Source organism: Lipotes vexillifer, unplaced genomic scaffold (genome assembly GCF_000442215.2).
Source record: "Lipotes vexillifer unplaced genomic scaffold, Lipotes_vexillifer_v1.1 scaffold76, whole genome shotgun sequence".
NCBI classification, from domain to species: domain Eukaryota; kingdom Metazoa; phylum Chordata; class Mammalia; order Artiodactyla; family Lipotidae; genus Lipotes; species Lipotes vexillifer.
In genome coordinates, this window is record NW_006773751.1 from 3,040,094 (window position 1) to 3,060,329 (window position 20,236).

The 20,236-nt window shown below is 40.2% G+C and overlaps 1 protein-coding gene across 1 annotated transcript in view; it reads right to left on the reverse strand.

The window, feature by feature from the left end:
* The window catches only part of FAM20B (FAM20B glycosaminoglycan xylosylkinase), a 26,096-nt gene extending 18,466 nt beyond the window's left edge, over nt 1-7,630 (reverse strand). The window contains exons 1-2 of the mRNA XM_007448526.1: nt 7,119-7,630; nt 1,580-1,666 (exon numbers count right to left, since the gene is read on the reverse strand). Coding sequence (XP_007448588.1) covers nt 1,580-1,666; nt 7,119-7,495 — 464 coding nt within the window. The 5' untranslated portion in view covers nt 7,496-7,630. The remainder of the gene's footprint in view (nt 1-1,579; nt 1,667-7,118) is intronic.
* Between the last annotated feature and the right edge of the window lie 12,606 nt (nt 7,631-20,236).

Sequence of the window (20,236 nt, forward strand, 5' to 3'; positions counted from 1 at the left end):
AAGAGGCAGTGGAAATTCATGGTATTGTGAACAAACATTTATTTAATTCTTCCCTTTCATTAGATGTTTAGATTGCTTCCATATTTTCACTACTGAAAATGCTACTAGCTAAGATCTTGGTGTATGTATCTTTGAATTTCTGATTCTCTAGGGTACTTCCTAGAAATATCTGGGATGTTTGCATAAAAAGGTAGTTACTCATTCAAAGGGTATGAACATTAAGGTTTTTGATACACAATGCCGGAGTTCTTAAAAGAATGACTGAACCAATTAACAATGACACAAGCAGTATAGGAATGTCAGTGTATTCCTGCCAATAAAGTATTATCTTTTTTCTAATCTTTGCCATTTTCAGTAGGAGAAAATAGTATCCCATTGTTTCAACTGGATTTTTTTTTTTTTTTTTTTTTGGCCTCGCTGCATGGCTTGTGGGATCTTAGTTCCCTGACCAGGGATTGAACTCTGGCCCACAGCAGTGAAAGTGCAGAGTCCTAACCACCGGATCACAAGGGAATTCCCTGGATTTTATTTTATTACTGGTGAAGATGAACTCCCTCTGTCATATTTATTAGCAATCAATAATTTCTATTCAACCAACTGTGTTCGTAGACCATTTCTACTAGCGTTTTAGAGAATGTATAAGATTTTCTAAACATGTATATATTAAGGCTATTAATGCTTAGATTATATTAGATTCAAGTATTTTCCTCCTAAGTTTGTTTGCTTTTAAATTTTGTTTGATGTTTCTTGACATATGGGTTAATTTTTTTTTAATTTAGTTGAATCTGTTGAGTTTTTTCTTTATGATTTTTAAATTATTGCTTTTATGCTTAGATAATCCAGAAAAAAGACAAAAATTCACCTTTATTTTCTTCTGGTTTCCTTATAGATTCATTTAAAAAATATTGTGAATAATTTCTTTTAAAGTCTACCAATATGCCCTGATTAAAGAGCTGATCAGAGGAGCAACTGGGATACTAGACAATTCAGTTACAAGGATCCTGACTAGTAACTTGCTAGAAAAGTATTAATTTTCCTAGATAACTTATACATTTAGAATTCACATCTATTTTCCTCTTAGAATTACCCTGGTTTTTGAAGCTGTGCATATTTTATATGAAGGACAATAAAATTCACATATATGTCATGCTATATGTTTTTAGCATATGAGGATAAGTGAGTATTATTTAAAACAAAATCAAAACAAAACAAAAATCAGGACTGCCAGGCCCAATTAATGACCAGTTCAATTTAGGGACTTGAATTCAAACTCTGGTTTTCTTCCTGCCATTTTATTTACCAAGAACATCTTCACTCATGCTAATGAGAGAGGGCATAACAGAATGAAATGACCTAAAAAATCCTGGAGTTAAGACATTTACTTTGGTATTCCTAGTACCACCCAAATAATGAGGAACTCATACAAATTTAATGGAATTAATCAGTTATCTAAAGTAGGTAACAAGTTAAAGTTATTAGATTTCTTTTATTACATTCCTTTGAAAGGCGTCCACAAGTCCTCTCCAAGATATTTCTAAAAGGAAACAAAACGAATGTAACCCACTGTGATTACACATACCTGTCCAAATGAAAGGCTGCTACCTCTGCATTGTGTCTATCATAACCAGCATAAGGTTCCCCTTCTACCACATAGTCTCGGTTATACCTGCAGAGTGAATGGGAAGCACAGATGTAGACATGAATTACATCAGTACCAGAGGCGACAGCACAAGAGGCAGAATAGAAATTTGCAAGCCTGATTTTGCTCTAGAAAACTTCTCTGTCAATCCTGAGAACAGTCATGGATTAGCATAGATCACTGGTTGATGTGGTGAAGATGAAGTGGAGAAGAAAACTAGAATTATACATCTACCTCTGCAATCATTCTATGAATAAAACACAGATGTTATTTTTACTCCTCTAAAAGACTTTCAATGTAGCTTAAGTAAAACTATAAGGTACTTTTCTGGAAGGTGAGGACCATCTTTGTATCTTCAGCACAGTGTTAAGCCTATAGTTCATGCTTAATAAATGTCTACTGAAATGTTTATTAGACTAAGCTGAAGTAAAAGGAAAATATGGCAAGGCTTACCAGAATGGCTATGGCAAGGCTTATTACAGAAGTTTAAATTTCTTGGGGAAAAAAATGGTCCGGATATGCCTCTGTTTTTGTTAACAAGGAAGGCAAAGGTACATTTGCCTTCCCTGTTGATGGGAAGAACTAGACACAATTCACCTATGACCTCTACTGTTCACTTGCATTTCCTCAGTCAAAAGGAGACCTATCAGGCATTACAAGACAGAAATAAGTTAAGAATGACGTGAAGAGGAGCCACTCCACTAAGGACACTTGGATCTCCAATGCTGAAAAGGCCATGGGGAAGTGGGAAACGGTACTGTACAAGGCAGTGACCTTCAACATAGATGACCACAGAATACAAAGTAAAACCATGTCCACCAAACACATTTTCAAATCAAAGTGATGAAACATTTATGTTAGAAGACAGACACGCAAAACCACCTGGTTGGACACCAGTTTCTTCCTAGCATGGTCAATATACTCAAACGTATTTTTTTGTTTCTAGTGTCAAAGCATCATTTAGGCTGCCAAGGATTACACCTGTTACCTCCAAATTAAAAGTCTCAATTTTTAAACAGGACTGCAGCAAAAGCTGACACTATTCAAGCACTTCTCTCTCCACTACAGCTGCAGGCTGTCCATAAAGCTGGGCGACAGTCCTTGAATACCTTATTTCTCAGGACTCCAGAGGAGCCACAGGAAGATTTGTGGTGATGTGCTGTCCACTCCTTTCAGTGCAACATTAGAGAACTCTCCAGTACATGGAAAGTCTGCTTGGAGTGAAATGTAAAACCCTAGAAAAATCCAGGAACTTTGGGAGTAGGCTGGAGAAACAGGGAGGGAAGGAAAAGGGAAAGGAAGAAGAATCAAAATGAAAGAACTGCATTGGAGTCCAAAGGTCTGAATCCTTAGTTCATGCTTTGGTTATGAGAAATACGGAAAGTCAGAACTCTGGATCTCATTTTCCCCAGCTGTAAAATGAGTAGTTGGACTAGCTGATCTCCAAGGTCCCTTTCAGCACTTCCTAAGATCAGTCACTGACTTCTACCCACCCCCAGGCCCTCGCCGTCTTGTTCCTTTCCCACCATAACTGCAGTTTTTGCCTGTGAAAATCAATTTACTTCCAGAAAGGATACAGCTATTGGGTTGGCCAAAAGGTTTGTTCAGTTAGTGAACACGTTGTTCAATAAAGATCTTTGTGAAAGTGAAAAATGTCTCTTTTTACTTAAAGCCCCATTGGGTTTTGGCCAACCCAATATACTGGAAAAAATCACTTTTATAATAATGTAGTAAGGAAAAACGTGCAAATAAAGGCATCACTGTATTCCTATATATTTCATGTACTATACAAATCTTCCATCTCTGGCAGGACGACATGGACAACCAGGCTCCAGAAATGCTGAACCACAAGTGGCTGTTAAAGAAAGGTGAACGTCTCGACTTAGCAGAAAGGTCTTAGATCCTCCTCTCAACAGAGCAATCCATCTTAAGTCACTGACAGAGCAGCAAAATTCATACAGTAACTGCCAATAAATCACTCCTATCCTTCTGGTGAAGGACATCAGAATGTGACCAAGAACATTAATTTGCACTTACACTAGGACCAAATAGCCTCAGAGGCCCGCAGGGTCAGAATAGCAATTTGCTGGGTGTTTGGGGGCTGGAGTCAATTTCTACAAGCACTTAAATGTGCACCCACTTTCCCCACCCCGGGAGAGTGCCAGGTGTAATCAGCACAGGTCAGTGTGTGCAGTGACTAGGGTGCTATCACCTACTGTAGGGGCTCGACAGCTTGCGGGAGGTGGGGCAGGAGCATCTCTGGAGCTGGGTGTAGACAAGGGCTCTTCAGAAGGTGATGGGGGAGGAAGGGGCCACACTGACAAGAATAAAGAGCTGGGTGTAGAGAGGCGGACCAGGCTGTGAGGGGCTGGCCACTAGGCTGTGCAGGCTGGGTTTTGTCTGGTGAGCAATGGGAATCCCTGGATGTTTTAAAGTTGGGAAGCACAGTGATTATATGGGTATTTGGGAGAAGAATGAAAGTGGATTTCAGGATGGTCTGGAAGTGGAAAGTAATGGGAAGGCTGCAGTGGTAGCAAGAGATATGAGATAAAGCAACAGTGACTAAGGTTAGCTTATGCATTTATCTGCTGCCACGTCCACTAGTCACCAGTCTGGCCTCTTCCTCCCTCCAGTTATGCTTTGTCTGAATACCCCAGTCCTACTGCAAAGCACATGGACTAATACTAATGTTGCACACCATCAGTAATATCTGCCTTCTAACACTTCCTGCTGTCCCATCTCACCTTCAATTCTTAGTGTACAAATAGTGGGTGTGGAGAGGGTATCCTTTTATTTAAACACAAAATGCCTGCAACTCATCTCTTTTTACATGAATTTAATTTTTGTTTTTAGTTTGTCTTCTTTCCATCACTCTGCTTATGCTGCCATCTCTCAGGCTACAAATCAAGAGGTCAAAGATCATATTTCAAAAGGAAAGTAGCAAATTTTTGATGATGGGTGATCCATGTCATCTCTCTTATAGGAAGGCAAACAAATTTAAGAGAATCACACGTGTGTAGCAGAACACAAGCTGCTCACACTCTGACAGCTCCACTGCAGGGTGATCTTGTCAAGTTATTCTTTCTCAAGTTATTCTTTCTAAGTCTCTGTTTCTTACTCTGGAAATAAGAACTGTAACTGCCCACAGTTGTGACAAAGGTTAAAAGCATTAACAGATACAAAAGTACTTAGTGTAATGCCTGGCAAATGGTGTGCATGCAACAGAAATTAGATCCAAGTCCCACATAACTATGCTTTTTCCTCATTACCTGCCAATCAGACTTTCTACTCTCCAAAAGTCTACTGCATTTTAAAACTTTCCTAATTTCCACATCTTCCACACATCATACTGCCCAGTTCCAGGCAAATGCAGGTCCCTTCCATTTCTGGAATTCCAATAATATTAGCTCTCTGCTTGCCTATTATCTACTGATATTTGGGTCATGAAGGGAGCTAAGCCAACTACTCTGGTCACAGTTGGTTTTTGCACCCCTTCACCCCATATTTCTTCTCCCACTCCAGCAAGAGACCCAAAGTTATGTGTTATAATTTTCTCAAAAGCTCTACTGAGGAGTGAAAAAAATGTTTAGTACACAGAAAATTTTCGACATTAAAAATTTTGAGAAAATCCACTAGTAACTAATTCCTTTCAAAAGAATATAAATCTCCATCATGTTAACTTATTTCAAATTCATATACAAACAGAAAACTTAAAAAAACCTAATTATACTATAGAATGGCCACACGAATTATCTCTGTAGAACCTTAAAAAAGTCCAAAGGGATCACTGTCTAACAACATATGATCTAGCCCTCTCTAGTTCAAATTTGGACTGAGGCAACTAAAATGACCCAGTTCTCTGCTTAAAACAGGTAAAAGGGGGCTTCCCTGGTGGCGCAGTGGTCGAGAGTCCACCTGCCGATGCAGGGGACACGGGTTCGTGCCCCGGTCCGGGAAGATCCCACATGCCGCGGAGCGTCTGGGCCCGCCCGTGAGCCATGGCCGCTGAGCCTGTGCGTCCGGAGCCTGTGCTCCACAACGGGAGGGGCCCCAACAGTGAGAGGCCCGCGTACCGGGGGGAAAAAACAAAACAAAACAAAAAAAAACAGGTAAAAGAAACAACAACGAGATATCACTACACACATATTAGAATGGCCAAAATCCAAAACACTGACAACACCAAATGCTGTTGAGGATGTGGAATAACAAGAACTCTCATTCGCTGCTGATGGGAATGTAAAACGGTACAGCTACTTTGGAAGACAGACTGGCAGTTTCCTACAAAATTAAACATACTCTTACCATATGATCCAGCAATTGTGCTCCTTGGTATTTACCCAAATGAACTAAGAACTTACATCTACACAAATCCTGCACATGAATGTTTATAGCAGCTTTATTCATAACTGCCAAAACTTGGAGGCAACCAAGATGACCTTGAGTAGGTGAATGGATAAACAAACTGTGGTACAGCTATACAATGGAATATTATTTAGGAAAAAAAAAAGAAAAAAAAAGCTATCAAGCCACAGAAAGACATGGAGGAACCTTAAGACACAGAGAGAAGCCAATCTGAAAAGGTTACAAAAGGTATGATTCCAACTATATGGCATTCTGGAAAAGGCAAAACCATGGAGACAGTAAAAAGATTGGGGGTTGCCAGGGGTTCAGGGGGAGGAAGGGAAGGATGAATAGATAGAACACAGGGGACGTTGAGGCCAGGGAAGCTATTCTGTATGATACTGTAATGGTGAATACTTATTATAAGTTTATTGAAACTCTCACAGAATGTACAGCACAAAGAGTGAACTTAATGTAAATTATGGACTTCAGTTAATAAATTAATATTGGCTCATCAACTGTAACAAATGTACTAATTTGATGGAAGATGTTAATAATTGGAGAGACTGGGGAAGAGAGGGGAGGGGGTATATAGGAACTTTCTGTACTCTCCCCTTGATTTTTCTGTAAACCTAAAATTGCTTAAAAAAATAAAATAAAGCCTATTAATTAAAACAAAACCAAAGCTCAAGTGAAAGAATCACAGCTTTAGTGCTAAAAAGGACTTAAGTCACCCATCCAAAACCTACTCCAACTCTGGGGAACTCCTACTCCACAGCATCCCTGACATGTGGTTGCCCAGTCTTTAACTGTACACTTATGGTGACAAGTTGCTTATTTCCTAACCAATTCATTTTGTATCTCTAACATCTGGCACATAGTAGATACCTGACAAATTTCAGAATCAAGGATAGCTCTAACTGTAAAATGTGCAGTCTAATATTGAACCAAAACATATTCCTATAAATTTCCCTTACTCAAAGAATCATGGAACATTAAGAGCTAGAAGAGACTTCAGAGATCTTCCAGTCTCTCCTTCCCATTGTACTGAAGAGAATACCAAGAGAGGGAGATGAGCACTCATATAAATCCCAAGTTACAACTAAACAGCACAGATAACTTCAAGATGAAGACTTACCGCTTAGGTTTGAAGACAACTTTCTGTCCTCCTTCAAGTATCAGTAAGGCTTTCAGTTGTGTCCCTTTATAACCTACATCAGCTTTAATGATTTTCTTGGTGGCCATGGCATGCATGATTGCCCCCAGCTCTGGTGTCTCTTCAGGGTACACTTCCCGGGGAACCACCCACTGGGCTGCAATCTCCCAGGGAGACTGCAAGGTGTGGTCCAGCTTGGATACCAGCTCTACCCGCAAGCCAGCCATCATTCGGTGAAAGGCCCTCTGGTCCTCCCGGTTGGCAGCTGATGTATCTAAGTTGTCAATCAGGAAAACTTTGGTGAAGATAAAGATGACAAGGAGAATTGCTAACAGCACGACTCGCTGCTTTAGCTTCATGTTGACCTCTTTTCCTTCTCCCCTGACTACTCTCTCTCACTTATCAAGGAGAGCAGGTGGTGATTGTCAGCAAGGAGATTCCATGATTATACACACTGGTCCATTTCTTCACTGAGGTGCCTCCCACAATTCCTGCAAGCCCAAGTATAAAGCACAATTCAATCAGAATTCTGTCCTTCCACCCCTGAATCTTTTGCAAGCCTCAAATATATTACTCACCATTTTAGCCTTGCTAATCCTATGCCCGAGAAGACCCAATAATTTAAAATAAACTGGTCCAAGGAAGGACCTAATAGTTAAGAACCGGGTACATTGAAAATTTAAAAGCAAATACTACCGTTTTAATAGGGTGCAGAGCCATCTAGGAGCCATTTGGATGGCTACCAATTCCTAGAAACCAAAACAATAGGAAAAAGCACAAAAAAGTAATACATTAAGACATGCATAACTCCTTAACTTTCATTTTTACCTTTCAAAATCCATAAAGGACTTTTGAATATCCAAAACCACCAGTATTTGGCAACTTTTCAGTTATCTCCTCCAAATATAAGTTTTATGACACGTTATAACACAGGAACTCCTAAAAATGCCAAAGAGGGTACAGAGGAGAGTAATAACTCCCTCTCCAAATTCAAATACCTAGCAATCCTGGACATGTCATATCTGCTATTCATGTATTTAAATACAACAAACACCCAGATATATATCTCTACTTAATCAGTCTTCTACTAATTATTTTTCAAAATTAAAAACCCTGTAAAATATGGATAATCAAATCTGGATAAATTAAGTAAAGGAAAAACATATCCCTATACCATCTGGCTATTAGTAGAACATGACCAGAAAACTAATGAAACCTGGTACTAGAGCAACACTATGAAATCTGGACTGGTCAGGCACATAACAAAGATACTGATGCTACAGACATAAAGAAGTGCTGCTTCCAGTGTGGGGCACACCACCCTCTGGTCAATTCTGAAGCTAAAAGATTCCAAATACAAGATTTTTGCAAGGGTGTCAAGAACATACAATTCAGCCTCATTTGCATGCTGATAGGTTGCTTTCCACTCCACGGGGCCATTTAAAAACGTGCACAAGCTCACTCTGCTACATGCCTACAGGCAGCACGCACTGGGCTAAGACAAAGATGACAAGAAGATAACAGGGTGTTGCTTCACTCTCCAATTCATTTAACAACTCAAACCATTAATTGAAGAAATAAAACCAATATAAAAGATAGGACAAACGATTCAGGCTGAGACACTCCCACCCAAACTGGAGACTGCTCCCCTAATAACAGCTGGAAACCCATCCAAAAACAGTCTACTAGAGCAACAGCATGTTCTAAGGGCAGCACCTTGCTCAGAGCTTGCTGACATGCAGTTTATTCGTGGTGATTAAACTCTCTTCCCATTCATTTTCATAAAGATGGGAAAGCGAGAGTCACATTCAAATTCTAATTATCTCCAGCCACCTGTTTTGTTGCATCATCATCTCCCAGGGAGCCCATAACACTATTAGCTGAAACACAGGCAACTCAAGTACATCCAAAATGTAATTGTGATGGTATCAAGTTTGGTGTGAAATTCAGTAAAACAACTCCCTGTGATTACTGATAACAGCAATGCTAGTAGAGCAGATTTCAGAGATTTTTGCTAGTTCCGACATGACCTAAACCACACAGCTTCTTCAATTATTTGTTCAGCAGTACACATCTCTGGCTGCAGTGGTAAAAGGTAGCATGGAAATCTCCCTGGGTCAGCAATCATTTCCTCAGCACCTCCAGCTGCAACTACCTCCTGCTGAGGTACAATTCTGGCACAAAGGGGTCAGATGAACAGCCTTTCACTTCCTATAAAACCCTCCTCAGGACTAAAGTCTGGTTAACCTGTGAACTTCTAATGATGCTGCTCATTTCATTTAGAATGAAGAAATTCCTCCCTTATGCTATATAAACAAATTATATCTAAACATTTAGCACAAAGGTTAGAGAGAGTGAGGACTTTGTTTTGTTTTTTTTAATCACCAATGCAATAGGAAGTTCTAGTAGCTCCAAAATTCAAACAAAACAAACTGAGTCTGTATGCTTTTCAATTTTGAAACCTCATTACCTTCTGATGGGCCTCAGAAGAGCACATTCATCAGTTCAGGGCTGCAGATAATTCATCCACTCAACTAGGACAGAAATTTCTATTAAGTGAACTGAAGAGTTCAACTGTTACCTCACTTCACTACTTACCTCTGCAGATTAGTAGTGAGGACAGGTTTAACAAAGGGGCTGAACAAGTTTTTTTGTTTGTGATTAGTCACCACATCCTGGTAGAACAAGATTGCAATCTGACACTGTTCTCTACAACTGCCCGTCACACCCACAGCCATCGACTTCATTTAGTGCTCAGCACCTCCTACTGGATCCCTGAAAGAACTGCCTCTGGGCCTCCAGGTTCTCCAATCCAGAATAGATAATGCAGCAAAATCATATTTCTAATCACACACCATTTATGAGTTCTATAAATCCCTTAGCAAGGCATTAAAGCCCTACCCTAAATGACTTCGGCCAATCTACATTGCTAGGCATCACTCTCATTCTCTTCACTCATCACTTGTCAGCTTCCACCACAAACATGGTCCCCTAAGTCACTCCTCACTGGAACTCTCTCAAAATTCCTCTAGCTCTTATCTTTTCTTCCCATCTTCTCCTGTTTAAAGCCTAATTAAGCTTTCAAAGGCCATCTCCAAAGCCATTTCTGGTCTCTCCTCACACGCTATAGTAACTAACCTCTCTCATCTTTAGACCAGTACTTAACTACATTCTGCCTTATGCAGTGTCTTCCCGTACGTCGTTCTCAATCCCCCTCTCAGAATCCTGGCTCCTTAGTGATCTTAACTACCTTTGCACTCCCTGCAGTACGCAGCATAGTAAGGGTACACGCATTATTCACCTAAACTGAACAAACTACTGCAAATGAGGCTATGCAAGTATCTTAGGACTCTGCTGTTAATTTCCTCGGTATTCGGTATCAAATGAGTGTGTATTAACTGGCACCTTAATGTTGGCTGTCCTTAATTAGCTCTCCTGTTTTGGGGAATCTACTTCTCTACCAACACTCTACTGAATTTAGTTGGTGGTTTCAGAGTACAGTCTCTTTTTCTGAGTAAGTACTGACAGTTCAGAAAGAGGTTTTCCTTTAGCTGGAAAGCTGCTACTCCTTCAGCCTACAGGGCAAGCACAATGATCTTCAAGAAATCGACAATGTAGAGGTTTTAGCGGAATTTTTACAAAAAGTCTATGAGTTTGCAAGACTCTTATTCCAGAAAAATGTATTAGATGCACGATACAGAATAATTCCATCCTCTAATAATGGCAGACTCTTTTACTCTTTACAACTGATCCCCTTCTCTCTTGTATGCTTGAGAGGGGAGGGTACCCAAGACAGTTTCCATGCTGTATTATCTTCTTTTCTTACTTGAGACAACAGCATACTATGCACACTCTGCAAACTGGGTTTCTAAGAGGATCCCCCCTTTCAGATACTAAGAAAATGAAAGCAAGATCACTGGGTATATCCCAAGTTATTCATGAAAACTTCTCTTGCATTCCCAGGAGCCTGCCTGCTATATTTCATGCCCTCACCTCCTGTATAAATGCCTCCAACAGTGTAACATTGTCCAGTTATATTATGGTCATTTATTTTAATGTTTCGGTTATGTGAAACAGAGCCTACCTCAAAGAACAGTCTCAAGGTAATAACATAACTCAAAAAATGTTAAATATAAAAAGGCAAGTGTGTAAGTCTTCACGCTAAAAGCTGGTATAAATTCCAAGACTGGAGTTCTGGAAGGTAGAAGCTTATTAAGGAATTTTCGTACTGAACCCTGGTTTCACTCTCAGCTCCATCAGTGAAATGAGGCTTGATATGGAAGCTAATATTTCATTCCTCTCTCTCTCTCTCTCTCTCTCTCTCTCTCTCACACACACACACACACACACACACACACACACACACACTCTCACACACATTTGATAAGTGTTTCATAAGGATAAACTTATGACTAAAAATTGTTTGGGGAGAAATAGGTTCACATAGAAAAAGGAGAAGTCTTAGATAAAGACTAGAATCCTCTGTTCAAGAATCTGGCTGATGTCTGGAGGAACACATACAGAAATACACATCAGTGCAGAGATCTGTTAGTCATCAGCTGATAAAATTCAATATATGTGGCTGCTGAGGAACATGCAAAGACCTCACCCCAACACTTATTATATTAGCAAGGGCTCCCACAAGCCACCAGTGAGGTTCCAAGCCTTATCAGTAGCAGTGCCACGTTGAATCGCCCTCTGATCAAGTGACAACCTCACGCTACTTCTCCGAAGGTCACGGAGAAGAAATCCCAACTTCTGCTCATAGCAGCTAAAGTGAAGCCTTCAGTAATACTCTTTTTTTGTGCTTCCAATTCAGCAGTCAAATCAAGTTCTTACCACATGAAGGGAATGTAACATGCTTTGTGAGTGTCAAATACCGGAAGAAAACATTCTGTATGAACATTTCATGCAGAGGGCTATTAACAAAGGACATGGTGAAGGGCGCATGATTCATTATATAACTAGTAAAATATCTTATCATGTTTACTCACACAATCTCCTCACCCTTGATCCTGAGTAGAAATTACAAGGACACTTTTACAAACTTCTTTGGTCACTGTTGGTCTCAGCAAACCTCTGAAGGTTTGGTTAGTATAAAAGGTAAGACCTGAATTTAATTAAGAGTTTTTGGTTGACTGTCTACAAAGACAGACACCAACAATTCCTCCCATCAGGAGGTGGAATCTATTTTTCCTTCCCCTGAATCTGGGCTAGCTTTGTAACTTGCTTTGATCAACAGAATGCTGTGGAAGTGGCTGTGTGCTAGGTGTCTTAAAAGACCTAGCAGCTTCCATTTGGGGCCAAGCTACTATGTAAAGCAGCTCAGGCTAAACTACTGAATGATGGGAGACCTGGCCAGCCCCTAGTTATTCTGGCCACTCCAGCTAAGTGACAGACACAGAAATGAAGCCATTAAGGGCATTCCAGTTCCAAATGAGGCCCCAGCTAAATACAGCCACCCATCTGACTCCAGCCTATATCATTTGGGCAGAAGAACCAGTCAGCTGGGCACAGGTGATCTATACAGTCATGAGAAACAACAAATCATTTAGTCTTAAGCCACTATATTTGGGGGTAATTTGTAAAACCCAGCATTCTCACATCTATTCTGTCCATATCAACTATTTGGGAGACATTAAATTAACCATTAATACAAATAAAGATTGGATTAATAAATAATTAAGGTCTCTTAAAGGTAACACAAGAAAAACACAGAATCTCAAATGGATCATTTACTAAAGTCCCTTTAAATATTTTAGAACAATCAAGGCTAACCTTATACACTCACAGACTCACACAACTATACACACCCAGTTTATAAAGCCTAACCTTTAAACTTCAGCCAAAATTACAACCCTTTAGTACAACAACAAAAATTAAAAACACACATACTTTCACCTTAGGGTAAGTCTGATATACTGCCCTTCTGTTAATTGGTGGTGACATTAGTGCACTGTGCTACATTCTTACTAGCTGCCCCCTAGAAATAAATGCAGTCTCTCCTGAAGGTTAGTGACAATTATTTTAAGTAAAGTAAAGAGCATTCAGAAATCTCTCCACTTATCATTGTGTGTTTCTAGCTAGGAAGTCAAAACCTCTAATACCAAATGGCATCCAGTTTTTATTACATGAATAAATCCCTATTATCCTCAGAAAACCAGCCTACTCCTGCACTGCCACCACTGCCCACAACAGCGTAATACTGTTCTTTTTCACGTTCAATTGGGAGTCTTCAACTAAGACAAAATCTAACAACAAGTAATATCATTAATCAGTATCTACATAGTTTTCCTTTCCCTGCTAATTCTCCACTTAAGAAACAGCTTAATTCACCTTCTTTCTAAATATAAACTCTTCTGTAGCAGAGGGGTTAAGAATATGTGCTCTGGATTCAGAATGCCTGGGTCTGAATGCCTGCTAACCTCTCTGGGCCTCAGTTTCCTCATATGGAAAATGAAATAAGAACACTATTACCTGACTCACAGAATTGTTAAAAATGAATGTCATTACCACACGTACTGTGCTAAAATTAGTGCTTGGACAACCTATAGGAATTCTTGTTGGTCATTATTACCATATCAAAAACCCAAAGATGACTTCCTGATGAGAAAGAATGACAAAGAAAATAACCCTCATTGGTTGTCTTCTGGGTTACACAGTCAGGGGCTGGATACCTATGCTGCATTACCAAGAGTTCTAGTAATCTTATATTCCTGAACTAAATCCTTTCCTAAATTTGAGGAGTAGCTAAGGCTGGAAGCAAGTAGGTTTGTTCAGAGTGGGTACCAAGTGAAGCAGAAGACTGGGAGGTTATGTCACTAATTTGACCAACCTGTTTCTCTTCTCTACAAGGTTCAATTCTACCACATTCAATGTAAGCGAAACAGATGGGGAGAATGAACTTTTTCTATTTCACAAAAACAGCCGAATAGAATGCCCTTCACAATATTCTTCAGTTTGGAAAATTAAATCTGTGTTTTAAAGATGACAGCTTTGCAGGTCCTAAAGCTTTTAAGATAAGCTCTGAAGTAACCTAAGTTACAGGTACAGAAAATCAAATCTCTATATAGTCTGAATTGGCTCAAGTGTTATGTATTTCTCACAGTTTTCACTTCCACTTAAATATTTATTCACATATGTAAACTTTTTTTTTCGGGAAATCCTCTAACAGTTCCCTGTGAAGGAACGAAAATAATCACCAGGCATTAATGAAGCATAAAGTAGCCTTTCTTCCTGGTGTGAGAGTAAAACTGAAACAGGCTATGGAGTATTTGTTCCCTCTTTGAAAAAAATTCAATTCCTGCAAGCTGTCCCATTTAAACCTTGATTTAGGGCAACCCTCTAATGCTCTTCCTTGAAAAATGAAAAGAAAAAACCTTCAGCTCATACTGCTAGTGAGATTTGTTCTAAAAATCCAACACATGCAGTGTTCACTGATCTAGAAACTCTAAGGAAATGCCTAAGAATTTGCATTCTGTTTCAAATGGGCCAGGTATAATGAACTTTCCTAAGTTCCAGGTATTTCACTGCTCAATTATCAGTATCTAACAACCATTTAAGGGTATATAGAATATAATTACTATATAGCATAGAAATATGGAATTTCAAATCATATAACATTTACTTCAGATTTTCATGTTTTCCATCTTTATTGTTCAGTTCACTACAGTTCTTGAAAAGGTATGTAAGCTTTATTCAACAGTGACACCTCACACTTTTAACTTTATGTTCTAGGGTATGTCAAGCTGACAGGCCACAGATCACTTTAGAAATAGGAACCCCAAGCAGGTCTGTGCTGAGTTATGGCTGAGTGGCTCCAGGCACGATCCCTTGTTATATATGAATATAAATGCACACACACACATACATACACACATATATTTTTTGGCATGCCTGTCTCCTCTACCCTATTGTAAGTTCCTCAAGGACAGGGGATATATTTTACTCTCTTTGTAGTTCCAAGTAACCTAGCACAGTGCAGGGCACATGAGAGGTACTGGATAAAATGCTTATTGAATAAAAGGACTGAAGAGCAAGGGAGAGAGACCTTTATGCTTACAAGAATTTCTTCACCTCTTTGGTTTAAAGATGGCTTTTTTTTAACAGACATAAGGAAACTCAGTCACGTAATGAATTCAGATATACAATACAGTAAGAATGTTGAAATGTCAAATATGTATACCAACTTTATATACTCAATTTTAAATTGCTGCCTTCTGTATACCTTGCTTCCATCTTTCAAGGCAACTATTGCCAAGCTGGTGTCTGGTGTTGGTTGGGACTGGGAGTAAAGATGATCTGGAAATGCTAAGAGGAAGATTGGAGATGGTCCAACATTGCCCAAGAATGATACAAGACAGAGCTGGAACCAAATTTTCAAGTGTTATTGGCAATGCTTTCTGAAACGAGAACCAACACTGGTATTTCCGTATCATTTTCTTTTTTCTACAGAAGGGACTACAGGGACATAAATGCACCTATACAGAGTGCAAATTCACTATCTAAACCAAGGATAAGAAACAAGAAATGAACAAAAGGTCTTTGGGCAGCCAAAATAATGGTCACAAAGTTCATCCACTAATACAGAAGAGGCAGGCAGACCCTCACTAAGCCTATTTAGCTGTTTTGCATTCAGTTTCAGGAAGCAGTGTTATCTGGGTTGCTACTCCACAGAAGATCAGAAGCTGCAAAAATTTTAAAAAGGGCAGCAGGGATGCTAACAACAGCAAAAGTACAGCTTTTTCACCTCTGAAAGAAGAGACAGATTGACTACTGAAAGCAAATTCAAGAATTCAAAAAGCAGAGGGGACAAACAACTTACATATTTCAATCACCTCAAAGCCCTACAGGATTACTGTCTGTAACCATAACCTCAAGTCTATAAAGGTTATATTATATTGCTTAAAAAGCAAACAAAACATATAATATATTGTAAAAAAATTCACAAAAATGTAGCTAAAATAAGAATTTTTGCACCCAATATCTTATTCCCACACTGCTATATAGATAAAGCAGAAAGTTAGCATTTAAGAGCATGGAATGATCAACTTCACTGTCTCAGCCTGTACTTGGTTGTGTTTCACATTCATAATTTCATATTCTTTGACTTCCTTTTAAAATGTACCCAAATTAACACCTTCCCCTCCATTGGGTAGTTACCTTGCCAGAAAGTAGTCTGCTAAACACACACCAAAGCTCAATACCTTTCCGCATCAGCCTTCATCTCTTATCTCATACTGGGATGACAGATGTAACCCCCCAAACTCACCAGGTCCAGAGCTAGGCCTTCCCTCTTCTGATTTTGGATATGAATGACAAAAGTCACAAGTGAGAGCTTTGCATTACATTCTCTCCTAAATGGCTCTAGCAGTCATGTTGACATTATAAGTTGGTCAAAAGCTAGTTTCAGTTGCAAAGTAAGGTCTTCTGTTCTGTACCCCAGGTCTGTGCCAATGAATTCATTACTCCCTGAGTATATGTACAGAGGCAGCTCAAGGAAGGAAAAGAGGGAGAGATCTACAGGTGTGGAATGAGGAGCATTTCGGGGAGGGATAACTCCCCTCTCCCACCCCCAATATGAAGGACCAGAAGATGGACAGTCAGGGTCAATGATACTGGCATAGCCAATACCAAGAGCTCTAGTTCTTCTATTAGTGCAAAAATATTGTCTACCAATCCAACTGCTCGGTGAGCCTAGCCAGAGAAAAGCGCAGGAGCAGGTCTGTGAAGCTGCACCCAGGCTGCAGGTGGCTAGAACACCACCCAATCACAAAATTGGATCTCAAGGCAGCTCCAGCAAGTAACACCCTTTACAGATACCCATCTCAACAGAACTATTTTCAACAGGAATCAGAAACACACTTTCTTGGCTTTTTTTTTCTTGTAAAGAGGAGCTAAACAATTTATCACCTGCACTAGAATATTTCCTCCTCCCACATACTGTTTTCCATTCATTCATTCAACCACCAAACATTTACTGCACACCTACTATGCACTATGCACTGTTAGGTGCAAAAAGAAAAGTACATCAATCATCATCACTACTACACCAAACTGTAGTGCCTCATTGTAACTGTGCTTCTCACCCCACCACTACCTGGCCCTTAGTCCCAGAGTGGCCTGACATCACCTTCAGAAGACAGTCTCCTTTTTACTGTTTCCAACTATGGCCACAGAATACAAAGAGCAGCCTCCTGTTTCTATTATGAGATTGTAGCAGTCACCGAGAGACAACCACTGTGTTTGCTATTTTAAAAAGTTGCCAATTCAAGAGCTGAAGTATCTGGCTTCAGGGTTTATACCATTAAAATGATGGTCATACAAAGTGTAGGAAGCTGAAGTCTGCCCTGCAAGTAGAGGAAACAGAAAATTTCATTTAGAAATTCAAAATTCAGAAAAGACAAAAAGCAGAGGCTTTACACCAGTCAGAATGGCCATCATCAAAAAATCTAGAAACAATAAATGCTGGAGAGGGTGTGGAGAAAAGGGAACCCTCTTGCACTGTTGGTGGGAATGTAAATTGATACAGCCACTGTGGAGAACAGTATGGAGGTTCCTTAAAAAACTACAAATAGAACTACCATATGACCCAGCAATCCCACTACTGGGCATATACCCTGAGAAAATCATAATTCAAAAAGACTCATGTACGAAAATGTTCATTGCAGCTCTATTTACAATAGCCTGGAGATGGAAACAACCTAAGTGTCCATCATCGGATGAATGGATAAAGAAGATGTGGCACATATATACAATGGAATGTTACTCAGCCATAAAAAGAAACGAAATTGAGCTATTTGTAATGAGGTGGATGGACCTAGAGTCTGTCATACAGAGTGAAGTAAGTCAGAAAGAGAAAGACAAATACCGTATGCTAACACATATATATGGAATTTAAGAAATAAAATGTCATGAAGAACCTAGGGGTAAAACAGGAATAAAGACACAGACCTACTAGAGAATGGACTTGAGGATATGGGAAGGGAGAAGGGTGAGCTGTGACAAAGCGAGAGAGTGGCGTGGACATATATACACTACCAAACGTAAAATATAGCTAGTGGGAAGCAGCCACATAGCACAGGGAGACCAGCTCGGTGCTTTGTGACCACCTAGAGGGGTGGGATAGGGAGGGTGGGAGGGAGGGAGACGTAAGAGGGAAGAGATATGGGAACATATGTATATGTATAACTGATTCACTTTGTTATAAAGCAGAAACTAACACACCATTGTAAAGCAATTATACTCCAATAAAGATGTAAAAAAAAAACATCTTAAATATTAAAAAAAAAAAAACAGAGGCTTTAACGCTGTGTGAAAGAACTGGAGTCTACAAATGGAAGTCAACAGAATGGACTAAAAGTCAAGGAATTATCAACTCAACATAAAGAAATTCTATGACATAAAGGATTAGATGATAGAAACAGGGATCTGTTTGTTCCCTATTCAAAGAACCCAGGGTGTGTGCTTTCCAATTTTCATTCTTTAACTAAATCATGGCTATTTTCCTACTAGCTCCAGAGAAACAAACAGAACAAATCAATCTCACATTTTTACCAGTCACACTGAAGAAAAGCTATGAGCTCCAAGATTTCCTGATCATCTTTTACCACCATTCATTTCTATCATTGCACTTTAATGTAAGTGAGGCTGACTCTGAATTGCTTGCTTGTGCTCTTAATTCTCTTTTGACAAGCACTTTCAAAGGTGGAAGGCCCTTCTGTTGATTGATTCCACTGAACAGTTCTAGGGGCCAAAGTCCAACATCTCCACAAACTTCAAGTTACTAATTTAACACAAAACAATTTTAAATCTACCTTAGACTGGTTCTAAGTCTAGGCAAATAACTTAGCATCTTTAACATCTGTATCTCAGTTTCTCAAGGACATGTCTTGATGATAAATAATAATATATGTGGAAGAGCTCTAAGGCTTAGCTCAAAGGTCCTGCATAAATTCCAGGACTGCAATACATAGAGCACACTGAGGTCTCTAACCCAATTTAAAACAACCAGCCCCACGGGACTTCCCTGGTGGTCTAGTGGTTAAGACTGCGCTCCCAACGCAGGGGACCTGGGTTCGATCCCCGGTCAGAGAACTAGATCAACTAAAAAGATCTTGCATGCCGCAACTAAGACCCGGCACAGCCAGATAAATAAATAATAAAAAATAAAATAATCAACCCCAATGAAATTTATGCATTAATTTACAACACAAGGAGGATAGGAATAGTTAGTAAACAGTAATCACACTTACCGTTTTACATAAAGCCCTGCAATTTAAAAGCTAAAAGACCCACATTCCTGTTCCTTCTTTTCAAGGTAAGAAATCAAACCTCTGAAGGGAAACTACCTGGTTGGGGATGATACTGATACTTGGTCCTAAACTCAAGTCACTGTACCCAGCATCCCTCGTTTTCCCAAATTATAAACTCCTCACCCTTCCAACTGACGATATGGCCATTTAAAGGACTAATAATTCCCTAACAACCAATCACGTCCTGTCCCCTCCACTTTCACTCCAACATCCTTCTACCCCTTCTCTTCCTACCAGGAGACTTGCAGGTAACAGAAGCTTGATTAGAATGAAACTCTTATCAGATCCCACAATCAAGGACGCAACTTGACAACTGCTCACGCTCATCATTAATGGCAACGTTTCGGTTCGCTTTTAATTGCGGGACCACAGCACCCGGAAATGAAATCTCAAGCGCAACCCACTTGGGACAACCGTATCATTTCCTTAAGTTGTGACCAACTGCGAGCGCGGGGTGCACGACCCCGAGGAGACCGCGGACCCCTAGGCACGGTTACCCTGCCTCCTGCCTCGGGCCTGGAAGTCACTCGCACTTCTCGGCCACGAGGTGGGCCCGCGGGCGCGCGATACACCACCCCCCCGGGCCGCCGCAACGGGCACTCGGCGGGACACGAGAGCGGCACCAGGGCCAGTCGCCTCTGGGGACCGCGTCCGGGCGCGAGGGTGGGTCACTGGACTGATCCCGGGCGGCTCAAGGCGCCCCCAGGTAAGGCCCGCGCCTCAGGCGGGCAGAGGAGGCGACGGGCTCGGCCGCGTCCCTCCAGCCACGACGGCCGGTAGGAGCCC